Here is a 19,278-nt window from a genome sequence, read left to right as displayed (position 1 = left end):
ATATCAGATACCTTGGAATGAAAACTCCAAGAATTCCCAGCCATTCTATCAGCTGGGAACTATCTGAGCACTTATGTGGAACTAGGCCCCGAGGTCATTAGGGGTCACTTTCTTATGTAATGTTAAAGATAGTCCACACAGATATTACGTATTATGCACCCAGGGAAATACAAATATGTAGAGTGTGATTTCTAAAACTTTTGCCAATAAGTATTGCAAATCAGTTGAGGTATGAAGAAGGGAGAAATCAGAAATTTAAAAATGTATCTATGTTTAGGGCTGGTTTTTTTTTATGTTTTAGCATTTATAATAATACAATGGAGACTTTGGCATGCTTCTTTTTTCATAAAAATAGACTAAATCTGGTATTATGTATTAATATTATATTGAGCGATAATAGTACACCTCAGCAATTATCTGTTCATTCATAGATACCTCTTTTTTTTAAAGACACACATTTGTTTTCAAGAAACTAAAAGTATTATAGAAAGACTTGAAAAGCAATAAGGTAAAAAAATGAAGGGTATTGTCGCTGTACTTTTTTAAAAAAAGGAAATAAGCATGCTGTATATCTTTAAAATACACAGTAAAGAGCATTGTGCCTTTTGAAAAAGGGAAATAAATATATTGTATTCATTTCCCTTTTTGAGTGAATACAGGATTCATTCAAAATCTCTATTCTATTTTGAATACAAAATATTGTATTCAATATTTTTGAATGCAATATTTTGTATTCAAAAATATTGAATACATATTTCTATTTCTCTCTATTTCTATACGCTATAGCGTCACTAAATAAAGTTTCAACTAAGAAAAGCATAGTCCATCCTACTAAGCTGCACACAAACTATGTTATGGTCCAGCATAAAACAGACATCCTGTGGTACTCCTGTAATTGTTGGACTACAATTCCCAGCATCCCTTACCACTTGCCATGCAGCCTAACAGTGATAGAGTTGGAGTCCAGCAATTTCTGGGGGGAGACAAATTGCTTATACTTCATTTAAAATGAGGCATGCCATCCCTTAATTGTCAGCAAATGACAGAAGTTGCAGTCAATTCATTGAACAAAATGAGGAGCAATAACCCAGGTAATTTTTCTTCCATACAGTTCCTGTCACTGATAGAGAAGGAGAGTCAAAGATGTCACTAAGAGAATAGCAAGCAATGAATCAATACACTATTGCAGAAATCTGGCTGTAACATTGCACAACCTTTTCTTATTTTAAAATATTTTGTACTTAGGAGGGGATAAGACTGATTATAGATACATCCCATAATATTGATGATATAGTCAAAACCAACTTAGCTGCATCACTGCCGCTGGGAAACTGGAGTTAAAGGCTTTCATAAGGAATTCAGTCTGAGAACAAGGGAATCTGGAGCAATCTATTTTTAGTGGTTCCTGTGACTTGAACAACTGCATGGATTTGCAATAGATTAGAATTCATCCCCTCCTCAAGATATTTTGATAAGGTGAGTTTACTTTAACTGTTGATGCTATACATCACTGAAAACAATGCCGGAGCATATACATGGAGCTCACTATGTGCATAGACTGAAATAAACGAATACTTATGCATTGCAATGCTCCACCTACCATTTTGCAAAATGACCTCCCTGAATCTGCTCCATTGCAGGCTTCACAGAAATAAATAATCAAGAGCCAAACTTAAATATGGTATATAATTTGGGTTCTGGCTTATGGTAATGGATATGCTCACCTCCATTGTCTTGGCTTTCTGCTTCTTTATCCTCTTTGCTAGGCGGCAGGTGATGCTTCCCCAAATCCAACAGTGGCCAGTTTACTGCTGAGTAGAGATAGCGCAAGCCTTTTTTTTCCTCAGTTGTTAGAGCCTAAAATGAAATAAAATGGAACCTGAGATCACAAAGCTCAAAAAGAAGTAGCAACACAGTGCCAGTTGCATATTCAATAGGAACTTTTGCTGTCTTGCTATTGATAGAGATGGCTTTTTACGCATGTTCTAAATCAGGGGTCCCCAATCCCTGGTCTGTGGATCAATGTTGGTCTGTTGCATGCCAGAAACTGGGCCACACAAACAAGCAAAGACCCATCTAAGGGATGCAGGTGGCACATGAAATCACGCCCCCTCCGGTCCACGAAAAACCTCTCTCCTATGGAACCAGTGCCTTGGGGGCCATTTTCTAAATGATAAGAAAATGGGGGCAATGGCTCCGAAGGAAGAGCACTCCCTAGTCTCCCTGGTCTGCTACAAGAGGTCAGAAGTCAGCTTGGAAACATTCATGGCCATTATGGAGGATGCGATTCTTGAAGAGACAATCCTAGTACTGCAGCCTTAAATGGTTTCACTTCTCTGCTTAAACTGACCGGGAATGAAGCCAGCTTGAGAAATTATCTCCAGATTTCCACCACTTCCTTTGCTTTGCTGGACACAGAAATGGCTTGATATTCTGTTTGGATTACATCTACCACAACCCTCATTGCTGAATTCTGCTTTCTTATCCTTCCAAGACTGGAGAAGACAAAGGAAAGGAAAAGAGATAAAGACAGAAAAAAACCCTAATAATTAACTATTTTCCCCCATCACTTGGGCTAGAAGAGAAAGTACAAGAAGCCTTGCCAACTTTATCTGATCTTTTGTTTTTTAAAAAAGCTGTGATTTCTCTGTCTGATAGGTAAAGCAGGAAAAGAACCAAGTCCAGCTTTTCACCATTCTCTTGGTGAATCTGCAATAATAATATGTGGTAGGGAGCAGAGACAAGTAACTGGGAGAGAGTCTTGCTACCACAGGGCATAAGAGCATCTGGAGTGGCCTGCCACCATATGAAGCCTGACAAGCAGCAAGTTTAGTTCAATCAACTTTAAGTTGGGATGCATTACTTTCGATCTGTAGCAGGAAAAGATAGGCGGAGGTTGCCTTCTGGAGGCAGGGATTTGGGGCAGGGAAAGGATAATGTCACGCATGACTCAAGAAGAGAACAATGGCTAATACTAGAGCTGGCTGAGCTTGTCATGAAGATCAGCTCTTAGCGTCAAGCCTCCCATGAAGAGCGGGTATTCAGCAGGTTCTGACCAGTTCTGGAGAACCGGTAGCAGAAATTTTGAGTAGTTCGGAGAACCGGCAAATACCACCTCTGACTGGCTCTGCCTCCATCTATTCTCTGCCTCCCATTGAGTCCCAGCTGATCGGCTGGGTCTTCTTTTGTTGCCCTGCACAGGAGAACAGAGCTGGAAAGCAGGTTAGTGGCGTGGGGAGGAATGGGGATTTTGCAGTAACCTTCCCCTGCCACGCCCACCAAGCCATGCCACACCCACAGAACCGGTAGTAAAAAAATTTGAATCCTACCACTGCTCCCATGACATAGATCCTGGGTTAATCCAAGCCACTCACAAGATCCCCCCTGACTAGCACAAGAAGAGATAGTGTTAAGCAGTAGGCTAACCATATATTCCAGCTAGCACTCCATATCATCAGACTGTTTATTAATAAAGGTAACCTCTATATTAACTATCTTATCCAGCAACTAGAAGCCAACTACATTCATGCCGCTAAACTGGGAAATAGGTTTCTGCCATTTTTACTAGATGGCAGACAATCCTGTTATTATCTAATACAAGGTGATTTAAAGAGTGCAAAGAGTGCCCCAATGTTGCCAAGACAATAACTGGTGATCAATTATAAAAAAATGTTTGATAATGATCTTGTCTAAAAGATTTACAACCCTTAACTGGTCTGTCAACAACTGCACAATTGAGCAAGTTAACATCTTTCAAATACTTTGCCAAACAAAGTGAATGGGGGAGGGGTACTAGTGCAACTTGGCAAAGGAGTACCTTGACCATTTTGCAATTCCATCACATGAAGGAAATCTTTTGTCTGCCACCATCAAACTCTTTCAGGGACTTAGCCAAGGATTCAGACACTTAACTCTGAAGAAGCTTCTCCATTCAGCCTGCGGAATGCCAGCCTCATGACATTCTGAGTCTGATCAAATACTTTACAGACACCATCAAAACAGCTGGATATTCCTGTCAGATGATGAGATATGGCTCCAAGCTCTTGGATTCAGCATGTAGAGTGGACCAGGCGTCTCCAACCTTGGCCACTTTAAGACTTGTGGACTTCAACTCCCAGAGTTGAAGTCCACAAGTCTTAAGGTGGCCAAGGTTGGAGACCGCTGGAGTGGACAACAGAACAAAGATAGTGAGGCTCCTTGCCAAGTAAGGAAATAGCTTTCTTGTTAGAGAAAATTGGCTGCAACTTAATTTAAGAGGCAGCCCTGACCCATGTTTTTCTGTTGGAAATAACTCTCTGATCTCCTGTTCTGTGGGTAAATCTTGCTGGTGACGCTCTGGCTTTGGATTGGCTAACACACCTGACTTTGCTGCCTAACTTCAGGTTGGATTTTGACTTCTCTTCTGCACTCTCCTGTTAAAAGTAAAACCACCCACCCAAGCAAGTTTTCTTTCCAAGAGATGTTGATTTACATTCCTTCCTTGGCTACTGTTTTCTGCTCAGCCTTGAGTAAAATGCTCTTTTCGCTTAAGTTCAGGCCATGTGAGATGGTATAGTCCAGGTTTTTAGAGCTATATTCGGCCTTCTCAAAAGTGGTGCTAGAACTGTTCTTTAGATTCCAGCCGTGCTTGAGTAAAAACTGGAGTTTGGATAGCAGCAATTAACTATTGTAGATAGGCAGTGCAAAAAAATGGAAAATAAATTTAAAAACCCATAAATGTAACTATTCTATCTGAGCTGCATCACCTCACTTTTCAGTAAAATTTTTCAACTCAGCTAGGAGAAGGCCCTTACACATAAAATGACATATGGTGGCCTCTTTCCAGATATGTATATTAAATAGGGACTAGGCCACAAAACTTGTAGCACGAGTCCTCCTGGATGTGGAGCTGTAGTTCAGTCTAGGTCAGTGATCCGGTTTCTGTAGAACTGCAATCACATTTGATGGGAGAGTCACGACATCTTACTGTTACAGTGAATACCAATGAGCCTTCACGGAGACGCTGCAACACTTTTTTTTTCCTGCCCTGCCACAAGGCATGTATCATAAAATTCCTGTCACTTGTTATTTGTGTTCTTGTAAAATAGGAGAGGTTGAAATGATTACACGTGTGGTTTTATACTGCCGGTGTTATTGGCGTTTATGCCAAATTTAATCTTTCCCTTTAAAAAAATAACAATGCCAGCACTGTCAGATGATCCTTATGCTTGTATACTGGGTTTTCTTCCTGGCTTTTAACTACCATAAAGTTTTGATTTGATTTTGCCAAGGTTGTTGGGTGGAGGAATGCACATGATGTATATAAAAGCCGTAATTTTATGAGGCTTAGCCTCAGTACTCTTCACAAGATAACTTTCATTTTAAATGACCTATTTGGTTAATTAATTAATGCTAATAACTTAGATAAATTACAAAGCTGTCCCTGATTGTCTACTAAAAGAAGAAAACTGCAATAGGACCGGACTCAAGAACATTTCTCAACCATGTACGGGTAAGCATGTGTGGAAAGCATTGTCAAAAAGCCTTCTAAACTATAGGCTCTTAGAATAGTTGGTGTCAGGAGCAAGTACAGGGACTGAGTTCAAAGCATTAAATGTTTATTCCATATCACCTATATACAACAGTCTGACTTAGGTCGGACTTAGGTCTCTTGTGGTTATGTAAGGATTCCAAACTGATGATACATTTGACCCTGCCTTCGGGTTCTACCTGGTCATCTCCTACAGTTGGTAGTATTATGTACGATTGTACCTTGCTTTCCAAGAGGCCCTCTAACTCTTCATCTTCCCTTCTCTTTTAATTTATTCAAAAATCATTTTAAAAAAACAACCCAAAGTCCAGATAGGATAGGAACTCTGTTAAATTCAAAAGAAGGTATCTTTAGGTAGTTTGATGGCTGTGGGTAGCGGGCCGTCTATGGTATTCCTGAGCAGTATTTTAGATTTCTAATAGGAAGCAGCTACATATTAAAAGAAGAAAACACTCCCTTGAGCATGAACAAATTGTTCCCTGACTAAAAATCTATCCCACATATGGTCTTAAGGTTTTTCCCCTCTTGAATTGGAAAAGTTTTTGAGTATCACATCACACAAGGTATTTATTCATCTCATCTATTACTATTTTCTTGGAAATCCTTTTTCAGAGATGTACTTTGGGGGTGGGGGGTGGGGGGAAATTCCCCTGACAGCCATGTGAGGAAGCAGCCTTTTTAGGTATGATCACAATGTACCAAGTGGAGAAAGTGTCTCCCCTCATAACAATTAATTTAAGGAAAAAATCTTAGAAAAACATCTTATTAGAATAAATTGTCCCTCCTTCCCATTATTGCTGCAAAAAGAGGGAGAGTGGGGTTGCAACAGGTAGGAAGGAGTTAACCACCTCCAAAAATGTAATTACTGCATTCAGTTCTGACAAAGGGATGGGTCATGCAAAGCTTTATTAAAGACTGCTGCATACAATTGGTTATCAGGATTGATCTCGTGCTAGGATTCTCCAAGATGGGATGGGAGAAGGTCCACAGGCTGAAATGTCTTTAGAAGCAGTAAATCCATTCTGCTGAAATACAACATGTTAGGCGAATAATCTTACCAGAGGCATTATTTGGACCGGTTCTCGTGTACCAGTAGTGGAAGTGTTGAGTAGTTGAGCGAAGTGCTCTCTCAGAACCAATAGGAAAAAAAATGTGGAATTTCACCACTGAATCTTACCCATAAACTCTTTTGCAGATGCGTGGGCCAAGAATAAGAACCAGCTTTCCTGCTGTGCTGGTTTTAGCCCATTAAAAAAGTTAGGGCAAAGAAAATCTTCACTGTTTGTGCGAGATGAATGAGAAACTGGGGTAATGTAGCAGTGACACTCTTCAGGGTAGTGAACGGGATGGGAATTAGAATTGTACTTCTTACGCTAAACATTAGTCCTTTTTGAATATTTGAATATCTAGGGCTTGCTAAACTGGAATTCTGCTCCACATACATAAACAGTTATCTATATGCTGATTTCTTACCTCCTGTTGTTGAATAACAGACACTTCCAGACACTTGATAAAATAGATGGCTGTCCTTCATCATTATACTAAGTAAAGCAAGGAATGAGAAATTCCTCCTTTGTTCTGTCTCCCTCTATTGGCAAGGAGGTTTTTCAACTGGTGAGATTTGCTCATGTACTATTTTACACACAGACACAATAGTAGAAAGAGGGAAAGATTAATGATCTCTCAGCCTCCCGTAACACATGATTACATATAAAAAGCCCCAATCCCTACGTATTTCCCACTTGTTCCTTGTATTATTTTTTAAATATGTTGTTCTACTTCAAATAACAATTAGATGGAAAACAAAGCACAAGTCTTTAATATCCTCATTGTTGTTGAAATTTTGCCACAACAGCAGCTGTTGCTACAGCGTATTATCATTGTCATCAGAAGCCTGTTTTGCTTCTAGCTCACCCAACTAAAAATTATTTTTATCTGGAGCTGGAATAAGCCAAATAAGAAGGTTGAGGGTTGAAACCTCTTCAAAAGTACATTGTATTTTGTACCTCTTTTTATTGTTTTAGTTGTAGAATCTTGCAATAGCATAATGGAGAAACATCAGAAGACTCCAACTGGGACCATTAAAAAGAAGTATGGCCTTGGCAGAGGAAGATGACAGATTAGAACAGGAGTGTCAAACTCGCAGTCATGGTGTCATCACGTGATATATAGGGACTTTCCCCCTCTTTGCTAAACCAGGCGTGGCCGTGGCCATAGTGTGATGCATCCGGCCCTGGATTAGAAGAATTATATGCCTGCCTCTCTTCTGCTTATTGTCTTGCCCAGATGGATTATGTACATAGACTGGATCACCCTCTGAATTGGAGGTGTTATTGATGAATGCCAGGTCAATTAATAGTAAGATCTATCTCACGTACAATTTAATGGTGAATTAAAGGGCTGATTTGTCATGTATTACTAACGCCTGGTCAGAGAGCTGGTGTGCTTATGTATTCTCTCTCCATATTCTATCATAGACACTTAGCTCAGGAGCAGAACACATCAGAAGAATTATGGAGTAGTTGCTGTACTATGTAGGAATTCAACTTCTCTTTCCAGGCAAGTGCTGATCTATACAATGTATTTTCTATTAGGCACTTGGAATACACAGGATTTCTCACTACTCTATTCATTTGATAGAGGTAATTTCAGATTTGGTATTAAGGAATCTTGTGTGTGGTGGGGTCACTTCTGGGGAACCTCAACATCTTTAATAGAATTGCCTTGCTTGAACTGTTGAAGTTGTTATAGCTGTCATGACTAACCAGGGGTTCTTTCCAAAGGTGTCACTGGTCCCACACTCTTGCTCATTTCAGGGAGGTTTGTCATCCCACTAGGCAGGAAGTGGGAGAACGCTATCACATCTTGTAGGACAGGGGTGCTCAAGTATACAAAGTCCTGTGAGGAGTGACCCCACCCCACCCCAACTTCATGTAATGAGATCATTCCCAAAAGACAAAAATGATGAATCTAGACAATCCATTAGTCAGTGGCCAACTTCTTACTGGGTAAGATACTCAAAAATTGTGATTAAAATCATGTGGCAATGTTACGTAAAAAGTTCTGCAATTCAGGGACAAGATTGCTTTAAAAGAATTGCAGACAGGTATTATGTTCACACACCCCTGATGCACAGCTCTAATAATACGTGTATCTATAATTAATCTATGTTATCTTAAACACGATCACATGCTCAGAAACTAGAACAAACATATGTTACCTATTGAAGAGAGTTTAACTTGTAAACAAAATCATTAAACATTTATAGAAATTCATGAGAATGTATTATACTTAGTCTGGTATATGTAACCTGGTATAATGTATATTTTTATCTTTATACAAGTAGATGTTAATTATAAAAATGACCATTGCAGAAATCAAGTGAACTGTTTTATGGTCATCAGAGCTCTCTTTTCCCTAGACCAGAGGTCCCCAAACTTGGCAACTTTAAGACTTGTGGCTAGAGAATTCTGGGAGTTGAAGAATTCCCTAGACAGAAGCACTACTGGGCAATGGTTAGGTGTCTTTATGGTTGCAAATTCTGAACAATTATCAAATGGCCCTTTTGTTCCAAGTTTCAGTTTTACTGATTGATTTGATGTCATTTAGCTCCAAAACACTCTGGATAGCACACAGCACACCAAATATATCAGAAACAATATATAGTGGAAGCAAACAGCAAAACCAGACAATGGAAAAACTAATTTCAATTAGATTCAATTCAGAGTAGTATAAATGCTTTTCAAAGGAAACAGTGACCAGCTATTTTGTATTTTAAGAAACGGATTGTTTCACTGTTTGTTTGAACAATTGCAGTACACGCTCCATGGGACTGACTTTGAAGACCGCTTGGAAGCCTCAGTTGGTCCAGAACAGTGTCTTAAATTCTTATGAGCATCACTTGGTTTCCCGATGTAATACCTTTGCTTCAACATGTCCCAAGTGTGTTTTTTCAAGAGGCAACTGGACTTTCTGGTTTCTTTGAAGACATTTCACTTCTCATCCAAGAAGTTTCTTCAGAGCTGAAGGAAGCTTCTTGGATGAGAAGTGAAATGTCTTCAAAGAAAAACCAGAAAGTCCAGTTGCCTCTTGAAAAAACACATTTGGGACAACCATGATCTGAATAACTGAGAATCTCCATAGACACTTTGCTTCAGCAGTTGCACTTATTACCAATATGCTTCTGGGTTGCTGTTTGTCCCTTTTAAAACCTTGCCTCTTCCAGGACCTAGATAGATCCATGAGATTAGCTACTCCTAACTGTCTTCCATTAAGATATGACAGAAGGTTCTCTCTGGATCCAAACCCTTAGGGAGTGCCATCTGCAGGTATCTCAAATCCAGCCCTCCTTAACCATATCCCACCTTCTCTGGAGCAACGTCTCCCCTGATATCAGACATGACAGGCTGGCAAGTCATCTAGCTTTCTACGCCCCCATTAAAATTTGCCTTTTTCAATGGTCCTTTAAGGCCCAGACAGCTGTTTTTTTGTTCCTTCATGGTGGATGAATATCTTTTACCTATAGGTTATTCCTCCTTTTGGGAAATGTATCTTGATTAATTATTGGACTGTAGGCTGTTTGAGAGGAGTTATGATTAGAATGGCATAGAAACCAAATAAATATCATTGTCATCCTAGAAGATGGATCTAAGCATACAGATGATAACAAGCTGTCCAGCAGCAATAAGATACTGGATAAAGACTCTGTAATTACAAAATGACTCTGATAAGGGTAGAGAACAGAGGTCCTTTCATAGTGGAAAATCTGGCACATACAAAATATGCCTGCTATTATTTGTGCGGTATGCAAAGGGAGTATATATTTAATGCTGCAAAACAGTATTAAAAAAAAATCAATAAACAGTTCCTTGGCTGCAGAGAAGGAATTGTGAAGCATACAGTAAGTCCACTACCCTGATTATAGAGAACTGAAACAGACTAATCAAGAAATAATTCTGGAAAAGATAATAGTTCAATTAAGTGAACTCAAAACAATAGCAGTAACACTTAAGACTTATATACTGCTTCATAGTGCTTTACAGCCCTCTCTAAGCAGTTTACAGAATCAGCATATTGTCCCCAACAAGATGGGTCCTCATTTTACCCACTTTGGAAGGATGGAAGGCTGAGTCAACCTTCAGCCCCTTCAGGATCGAACGGCTGTCAGTCAACGGAATTAGCCTGCAATACTGCATTCTAATCACTGCGCCACTGCAGCTCCTGGACTAGACTATAGTTCTAGACTACGGACTATAGTTAGCTGGTCTTTTAAAAAGAAGCAGCAAAAAGAAACTTGTGAGTGACACAAGCTGTATCAGCTGGACTATACAGTGCTTCAGATCCAAAAAAGTGCTTCACAGACCAAAGTGAAAGAAATGTAGCATCTACCTACTATAGAAGCAGCTGCATCTTACATCTTACAACAACTGCATCTTTTTCCAAGATGACACAACAACTCTCTGCAGCTGCCAGAAAAGACAGTATTTCCATACACACACACATCCATATGTTCTGAAACCAAAGCCTTTTTTGGCCTTTGGATCCAAAGCTTTCCACAACTCTATTCATCAGTATTTGCCCGGTGAATGGGTTAGTGCTACAAAAACAAATCAATAAATATATTGTTAAATAAATAAATTAAATAAATAAATACATATATGAATAAATAGCAGAGAAAACACAAAGGCAGCAATGTTTTTTTGAATTCTTTATAACAATGGCAAATGTGGAAGCATCATAAATTTGTATCGGAATCCACGATCACGTCAGATGCTTGTATTTTTAACTCACTTCTTTACAAGTATTGTTAAGAACAACTTTACTTATTGCATTAGACTTTTAGTGCAGTCATTTTAGTCACATAAAGTAGTCATCTAGGAAAAGAGATGGAGCTTAAAAAAACTACCATGACCCCAAAGAGAACCAAAAACTCATTTCACGATTGTTCTTTTTCATTTAGCATAGAAATTAAACTTCAAACTGCTCAGTGCTTAAAAGAATGAGACATCTAGGGAAAATACAAATATGTTGTAATATAGTCTGTAGTCCAGAATATAAGACAGTCTTTTGCATAAATTTGATCGAATACAATTGTATTTTATAATTCTGTTAGGTATTTTCTTAAAGTTATAGGTAGTCCTTGACTTACAACGGTTTTGTTTAGCGACTGTTCAAAGTTACAACGGTACTGAAGTATGACTTATGCCTATTTTTCACTGTTATGACCTGTGTAGCATCCCCACGATGATTTGAGCAAAATTCGGACACTTGGCAACTGATTCATATTTATGACCGTTGATGTGTCCCAAGGTCATGGGATCTCACCTTTTGTGACCTTCTCAGAAGGAAAGTCAATGGGGATTTCACTTAACAACCGGCTTATTAACTTATCAGCTGCAGTGATTCACTTAACAACTGTGCCAAGGAAGGCTGTAAAATGGGGCAAAACTCACCTAACAAATTTCTCACTTAACAAGAGAAAATTTGGGTTCAATGGTGGCCATAAGTCGAGGATCATCTGTACGTGGTCCTCAACTTAAAACCATAACTGAGCCCAAAATTTATGTGAGAAATTTCCTAAAGTGAGTTTTGCCCATTTTACCACTTGTCTTGCCACAGTTGTTAATTGAATCATTGAAACTGTTAAATTAGTAACCGGGTTGATAAGTGAATCTGGCATCCCCATTGGCTTTGATTGTCAGAAGGTCACAAAAGCGGATCACATGACCCCGGGACACTGCAATGGTCATAAGTATGAACCAGTTGCCAAGCATCCGAATATAAATCACGTGACCATGGGGATGCTGCAATGGTCATCAGTGAGAAAAATGGTCGTAACTCAGCGCGTTGTAACTTCAAACAGTCACTAATCGAACTGTTGTAAGTCAAGGACTACTTGTATTAGCTGCACATTTAAGTAACAAAAAGCATTGGCATTTTTAAAATAAAATGCCAATTTTCTTTAAAATGTTTTAAAATAAATCCTTTTTTTTTCCTGATCTTTTATGCAGTTTAAGAAAATAATTCTACATTGGCATGGCTTTTTTTGTCCACTGCAGAAAGTCCCATTAAAGTAAAAAGTAAATTCTCACACCGAATCACTTTACATCCTGGTTAGAGGGGTAGCCACAGGAACTACATTTTTTTTTCTTTTCACATAGTGAATTAGATCTGAACTGTCGCTATTCAGAAATACAGAACCCTGAATGATACCGGGGGGCGGGGGGGTGGAAAGTATTTTTGCAATATCTGCAGACATCCAGACAGAAGAAAAAGGTTTCTTTGAACTTGTCATTGGAAACCTGAAGGCAGAAAAAGTTCCCATCTATCTTTAGAGACTCTTGCCTTTCTTAATCTGCTTCGCTAGAAATATAATGATCCGCATAACTGAAAGCTGGAAAATTAATGGCTAGTTCACTCCATTTTTTGTAAATTTTCTTTGAGGTGCATTTCTTATCTTCGAAATGCAAAACGAAATTTTTTATTTTTAAGCAAGGAAGATCTAGACCTTTGTATACCATCATAGTTCCCCAAATCTGGAAAAAAAAAAGTGAGAAAATCGTATTAGGAATATACCTATACAAGAATCTGATGTTGCTGGACTCCCATTCCTAGCCATCATCATAATCCAAAGGGATTGGATTATGTCTTTGGGAGAGGTGGCTTAGAGGTATTTGGAGAATCCAACCCAGGACTAACCCAAAGATACCCGAATTACATTAATCAATTCTGACACTCACCTGGCCACATTTCCTACAGATAATGTCCCCATTTGTTTGATAATCTGCTTCTTTTGCTCGCAGTGTCTTATTTTCCCTTACGATATAAAGGTCTCTGAAGTGAAAAAATGGAACAATTTACTTACTTTTTTCTTTTTTTTAAAAAAAGGAAGACATTATGACTAGTTTTTCATATAGGCAGGAAGGAGTTCAGAATCTCACCAGATAAGCATCACTGACACTTCCTGTAGATTCAACCCTATCTGCTGGATGAGTCACCTAGACTACAGGCCAGAAATCCTCACTCTTTTGCTAGTGTGGTATTTAGCTTTGTGATGAGCTCTAGAAGTTCACTAGTCAGATGTAGGAATAAAATGAGGCTATGAAAAAAAAAATGAACTGGCTGAAGGGGCAATGATGTTCAATACCAGCTACATTTCCTAAATCAAAGCACTGGGATTTACAACACAAGCCTGAATCTATTGTCCTTGTCAGTGGTGGGATTCAATTTTTTTCTACTACCAATTCTGTGGGTGGGGTTTGGTGGGCATGGCACGGGAAGGATACTGCAAAATCCCCATTCCCTCCCCACCCCACTAGCCTGCTTTCCAGCTCCGTTTTCCTGTGCAGGGTAACAAAAGAAGACCCAGCCAATCAGCTGGGTCTCAGGAAGCAGAGTCTAGATCGGGGCGGGGCCAGTCAGAGGTGGGATTTGTCAGTTCTCTGAACTACTCAAAATTTCCGCAACCGGTTCTCCAGAACTGCTCAGAACCTGCTGAATACAACCTCTGCTCCATGGTCTCTTCCAACTATGATGTTCTGTGTTCAGTCAGGACAAGACACCCTGATTGTAACACAAACAGATACACACACAAAGATGGACTTACGCAAATTTCTTTTTAACGTTGACATGATGCATATTTAAAATAACTTGAATGTCATCTCCTGAGCATTTTGGATCCTTGCAGTTTTTGCAGTGGAACATGATCAGGGAGGGGTTCTCCTTGCATTGTTTAAATTGTTCTTTCTTTGCCTTCATTTTCATTTCCATGCAGCTTTGCAGCTGAAGCTCTTTGATCTAGCAAGGGAATGGACAGAACTGGGAAATAACTCCCAACTAAAATTTCATATCATCCAGGAAAATTCATGTTGGATTATTTTAAAATTGGAATAATTAAAAGAAAACCCTTTCCTTTTTCATGCCTTAAAGTAATTGCCTAAATACTGAATGTCTTTATTACATTACAATATATTACAATATCGATCATCCTCGTTTAAGACCCTAACTGTGCCACTAAGTGAAGCAATGGCTAAATGGGACATCATGTGACTGTAAGTGTGCTTTCAGCCAGGAAGAGACAAGACTACTTAGTTTCACATCTTTGACTTTTTATTTTTATTTTTTTTTGCCTCGTAACCACTTCCTTATCTTTTGGAATGCTCAAGTGCCCACTTACTGTCTTGTACACATGAAAAGCAATGCAATCATGCCACCGTGTGCCATGCAAACAGTTGACAATACTGTCTTGAAATCTCTTTCTCTCCAATATCTCCACTCTGTGACAGGGTGGGAGAAATCAAGTGATTTCTGCAGGCAATCTCTCCTTTGTGAGCATAATCACATTGCATTTGATGTGCAGAAGAGCTTATTCTCTTGAAATCTCTATGTTCTACACAGTGGTGGGATTCAAATTTTTTTACTACCAGTTCTGTGGGCATGGCTTGGTGGGTGTGGCAGTGGAAGGATACTGTAATATTTCCAGTCAGAGGTGGTACTTGCCGGTTCCCCAAACTACTCAAAATTTCCACTACCGGTTCTCCAGAACTGGTCAGAACCTGCTGAATACCACCTCTGGTTCTACAGGGGAAGGGACAGGGGTGGGATTCTACCTGTTCTATCCGGCTCTACAGAACCGGTAGCTCTGAAGAGCAGCAGACACAGAACCGGTAGCTCTGAAGAGCAGCAGACACAGAACCGGTTCTGTGTCTGCTGCTGTTTTGGCCCACCCACCCACCCGGGCTCTTACCTGTCCTTTATTTCCTGCTTTTTCAACCGTAGCTGCTTTGCGCGGCACAGCTGCGGTTGAAACAACAGGAAAAAAGGGCTTTTCCAACCCCTGCACACCCACACGCAGCGCTGCTCAGCTGTCCGGGCAGCTCAGCAGGTCGTAAATTGCACTCGCACGATGCAGAGCAACAGAACCGGTAGTTATACCGGTCGGATCCCATCCCTGGGAAGGGAGGGGACAAGAGTCAGGCAAAGGAAAGATTGTTTCTGAATAAATAAGCAGCTCACATACGCTTTTGAACAAAAAAACCCACCAAGGCTTTTCAAAAATAAGTAACAGCAAGCAAAAAATAAAATAAAAAAAGGAGAGAAGTATTTTCAGAACCAAAATGGTCACACCAATGGTGTGGGCCTTATACCTTATGCAAATACTTTTCATGTGGCATGTTTTGGACACGCTTAATTGCTCGGTGCATCATTTTCTCACGAAACATATTAACATTTTCACGTTCAGCAGCTCCCGATCCACCTGAAGCTACAAGCACATAGATGCTTTCCTCAGCTCGAGCTCTTCCCCGAGCCTGGAAGAAACAAGAAACTAAAATAAAATAATTAGGAACTCACATGTAGGAGTTAGGTGTGTTTTGTCTCCTTCTCGGAAAGTGTTAAAGAGCTTTGCTGGAATATGAATCTTGATTTCAATATTTATTTGTCGTGTACTTTCAGAAATTAGCAACCCATCCAGACGACAGAAAATGTCTTCCAGTAGTTGGCACACAGAATCTTAATTAATTAAACTTAGTTACTGTTTCTAATAAAGCTTGAGGAACAGCCTAGTGGTGAAGACGCTCGCCTCCCAGTCGGAAGGCTTGAGAATTCAATCCGAGGTAGCGGTAGATGTTTCTCTCTTATGGCTAAGAGAAAATATATACTGCAAACTGTGTGGCATCAGGGAGGGAATCCAGCCAGTAAATGCTCAGCTCCATCCACTCAGACTCTATCCGAACCCTACAGAGTCGTAAAAAGGGAGGGTTTTTTTTTTTACTGTTGCCAATAAAATTTAAAATCTATTTTAAAACTGATTTAAATAGCAGTTGAAATATGGGGTAAAAGGAGAATTCAGATAAAATGGAGGGAGAGAGTTGCCTGTTTCTCCTGTGCCATACCAATGTCTCTCCCTCAACTTATTTGTCCCAATTACAAAAATACACAGGTGCACATATCTTCATGGGCTACAGAGCAGAAGCCCAAATATATTATATCTGGGCACTTGAGATAAGCAAACTTGCCTTATTGATAGAATGAAATTGTAAATGCTTTTTACGTTGCTGTAGAGAGCCATTTTGGTGTTGTGGTTAAAGCAGAAGATGGTAATCTGATTATCTGATAAACTTACAGGCAAAAAAGCACGGGACGGTTGGAACATTACCTGAATCATCGCTATTTCATTGGTAACAAGACCATAGCGTATAACAATGTTGCACTGTGAGATATCCAGGCCTTCCTCTGCTACGGTAGTAGCAATTAGTAGGTTGATTTTGCCAGTACGGAACTTTTGAATGATATCTTTTTGTTCATTCTGTAGAAACATGTTGTTGTTACATTCATGAATGGAATGACAGCACAACTCTTACAACTTGAGTTAAGTCATGAAGCATTTGTTCTCAGATCTCAAATGTCACAAACTATGTTTTGAATTGAAGGCAATTGTAAAGCAATTTTTTTTAAAAAAAAACATATATAAAGCTGCCACAGGTTTCCCCCGCCTAAGCAGGAAGAACAAATTGTCAGCACTGATGATGTTACCTAGTTGGGTAATGAAATGTCTGCAAGAAAACCAGCAAGCTCAGAGAGCACCAAGGGCTCCGTGGAGTAAATCTGGTTCATTCCTATTCATTGCTATTTCCAACATATCCAGATTATCCAAATACAGTAGAGCTGTAGCTCTGACAAATGCACAAGCACAGCTCACTCACGCGAGAAGCCTTTGGAGAGCCACTTGTGCGGTACATTAGCCCACTTCTTGCATGGCCCGGATCCAAATAGGCCATGATCTGGTAGGAGGCTATGACCGGGAGTTGGGGACCTACACAATTGAAAAATAAAGAAAATCTGGCAATAGACTTTATATTTTTGTTTTACCTGAGTCATATGCTGAAATTCACTATTATGTCTTGTACCAATGAGGTAGTGAGCCTTCACTCCAACTTCTTCAAATTTGGGATTATCATTAATCCATTGATAGATAGCAAATGCACTTTGACGAGTTTTTGAGAAAATAATTCCTCTGGGTTCATTGTTCTTTGTGAATTGTTGCATTAAAGTTGCGCGCAACTTCGTTAGTTTTTCATTTTCATATTGTAGGTTTTGTGCTAACTCTTCCAGCTCTCTTTGTTTGTCTTCAGGAACAAATGTAAATAGAATAAAATATTTAAGTAATTATGTTTTGAAAGAATTAGAGGATGTTATTATGAGCCGTGCTGGCTGACACTGATTGCTGTTCAAAATATCCGAAAGAATCAGCAGATCATGTTCAAAAAGACCATCATCCATTTGCAACAGCGCCAAACAAAGACAAGAGGGTGGGATGGAGTGGGTGGGTGGCTGGGCGGTGCATCTGGTGGGCCTGATCCCGTGCCTCCCCCGCGCCTCCTCCTCCACCTGCTGCTTGGAGGACTGGCCTGGTGGTCACATCGCATGGACTCACCTGCACCGTGCGGGCTGCGCAGCCCCAGAGTGTGCTGGCCAAGAGGCCAGTAGGCTGCTGCTGGACACCAACAGCCCCCATGTGCTCACTTTCTCCTTTACTGGCCATGCCCACCACAGGGCTGACAATCTTAACTGGGGCTTATTTTGGGAGTAGGCTTATTATTACGAGCATGATGAAAAATCATGCTAGGGCTTTTTTTTTGGTTGGGTCTTATTTTTTGGGAAACACAGTAGAAGGCAGAAACTACAGGAGATAGACAGGATCTCAAATAACAAGGCCCTATGCCATGTTAGAGCTTTATAGGTAATAAACAGTGATTTGAATTGCACCTGGAACCATAATGGGAACTAATATAATTTACACAACAGAGACTGACAGAGGCTCTGTTGTCTGGATATGTTCACAGCAAACAGTAGTAGTGTAGATTTACCTAAAAGTAGTAAGCTATGAGAAACCTAACCCTTAGACTCCTACCTGCTTACACTGGGAGCACATGGTTTATAGTTATAATTAAATCAGGCTAATAGCCTTGAGAATAAGAAGGCAGCTTGCCCAAATCTCTATCCACAGAACTTCCTAAATTACTCCTCCCTGAGTTTCAGCTAAAATAGCAGTTGAGAAAATTAGGAAGTTTATATCCCCAGTTTTAATGAAAACCAGAAATTTTATAAACATGAATGAAAAATTCATGTGGAGCGTGATCAAGCCACTTGTTACAGACCAGCCTTACTTAATGATCCAACCGCAAGAAATTTTGGTTCTCATTTTAATAGTGTACATTTATTTGTAAAAGTGTAGACAGGAAATCCCAAATGGCTCATGCTTACCATAAAACAACTCTATCAGACGTGTATCAGTTTCATCTAGTTGTGAGGCTGTGACTTCATCTTCCTTATCTTCATCCATTGCCATCTTTCTGTTCCTTTCTTCCTCATAAAAGTTCTTCAGATGGTTATAGGCATCAATCATTCGGGTAGTATCATTAATCAGCAAGGCATCGTTGTATTTCTTCAAGTGTTCTGCACATACCCGTTCTTTACGAGTTCCTTCCTTGGCAGCTAGAAAACAGAACAAGCACTGAGAAAACAAGCAAGCAAAGATCTAAGGAAAACTCCAGCCATATAGTTTAGCAATGTATTATAACCATGTAGTAATCGAATGTAAACATTACCTTTCTTTTCCTCCTGAATTACCCACTGTTCATAGGCCTGTGATCCAAAATCAGTGTTTGGACTGAATTGGCCATAGCCTTGAATCTCAGTCATAATGTTTATGAGTTTCTCTCTAAATGGATCCTAAAATATAAAGCACA

The 19,278-nt window shown here is 39.7% G+C and overlaps 2 protein-coding genes across 2 annotated transcripts in view; both read right to left on the bottom strand.

Annotated features, from left to right (window-relative positions):
• The window catches only part of FAP (fibroblast activation protein alpha), a 61,214-nt gene extending 59,357 nt beyond the window's left edge, over positions 1-1,857 (bottom strand). Inside the window, exon 1 of the mRNA XM_026697148.2 lies at positions 1,725-1,857. Coding sequence (XP_026552933.1) covers positions 1,725-1,730 — 6 coding nt within the window. The 5' untranslated portion in view covers positions 1,731-1,857. The remainder of the gene's footprint in view (positions 1-1,724) is intronic.
• A 9,620-nt stretch (positions 1,858-11,477) lies between these two features.
• Positions 11,478-19,278, bottom strand: part of IFIH1 (interferon induced with helicase C domain 1) — a 35,000-nt gene continuing 27,199 nt past the window's right edge. Inside the window, exons 9-16 of the mRNA XM_026697146.2 lie at positions 19,138-19,261; positions 18,794-19,024; positions 17,399-17,655; positions 16,686-16,835; positions 15,676-15,837; positions 14,136-14,326; positions 13,270-13,363; positions 11,478-13,065 (exon numbers count right to left, since the gene is read on the bottom strand). Of these exons, the coding sequence (XP_026552931.1) occupies positions 12,880-13,065; positions 13,270-13,363; positions 14,136-14,326; positions 15,676-15,837; positions 16,686-16,835; positions 17,399-17,655; positions 18,794-19,024; positions 19,138-19,261 (1,395 nt within the window). The 3' untranslated portion in view covers positions 11,478-12,879. The remainder of the gene's footprint in view (positions 13,066-13,269; positions 13,364-14,135; positions 14,327-15,675; positions 15,838-16,685; positions 16,836-17,398; positions 17,656-18,793; positions 19,025-19,137; positions 19,262-19,278) is intronic.

Source organism: Pseudonaja textilis, chromosome 1, assembly GCF_049901715.1.
Source record: "Pseudonaja textilis isolate UNSWEBS1 chromosome 1, rPseTex1.2, whole genome shotgun sequence".
Classification (NCBI taxonomy): Eukaryota; Metazoa; Chordata; class Lepidosauria; order Squamata; family Elapidae; genus Pseudonaja; species Pseudonaja textilis.
The sequence above is the reverse complement of the archived record's forward strand: the minus strand, read 5'-3'. Positions and strand labels throughout refer to the sequence as shown.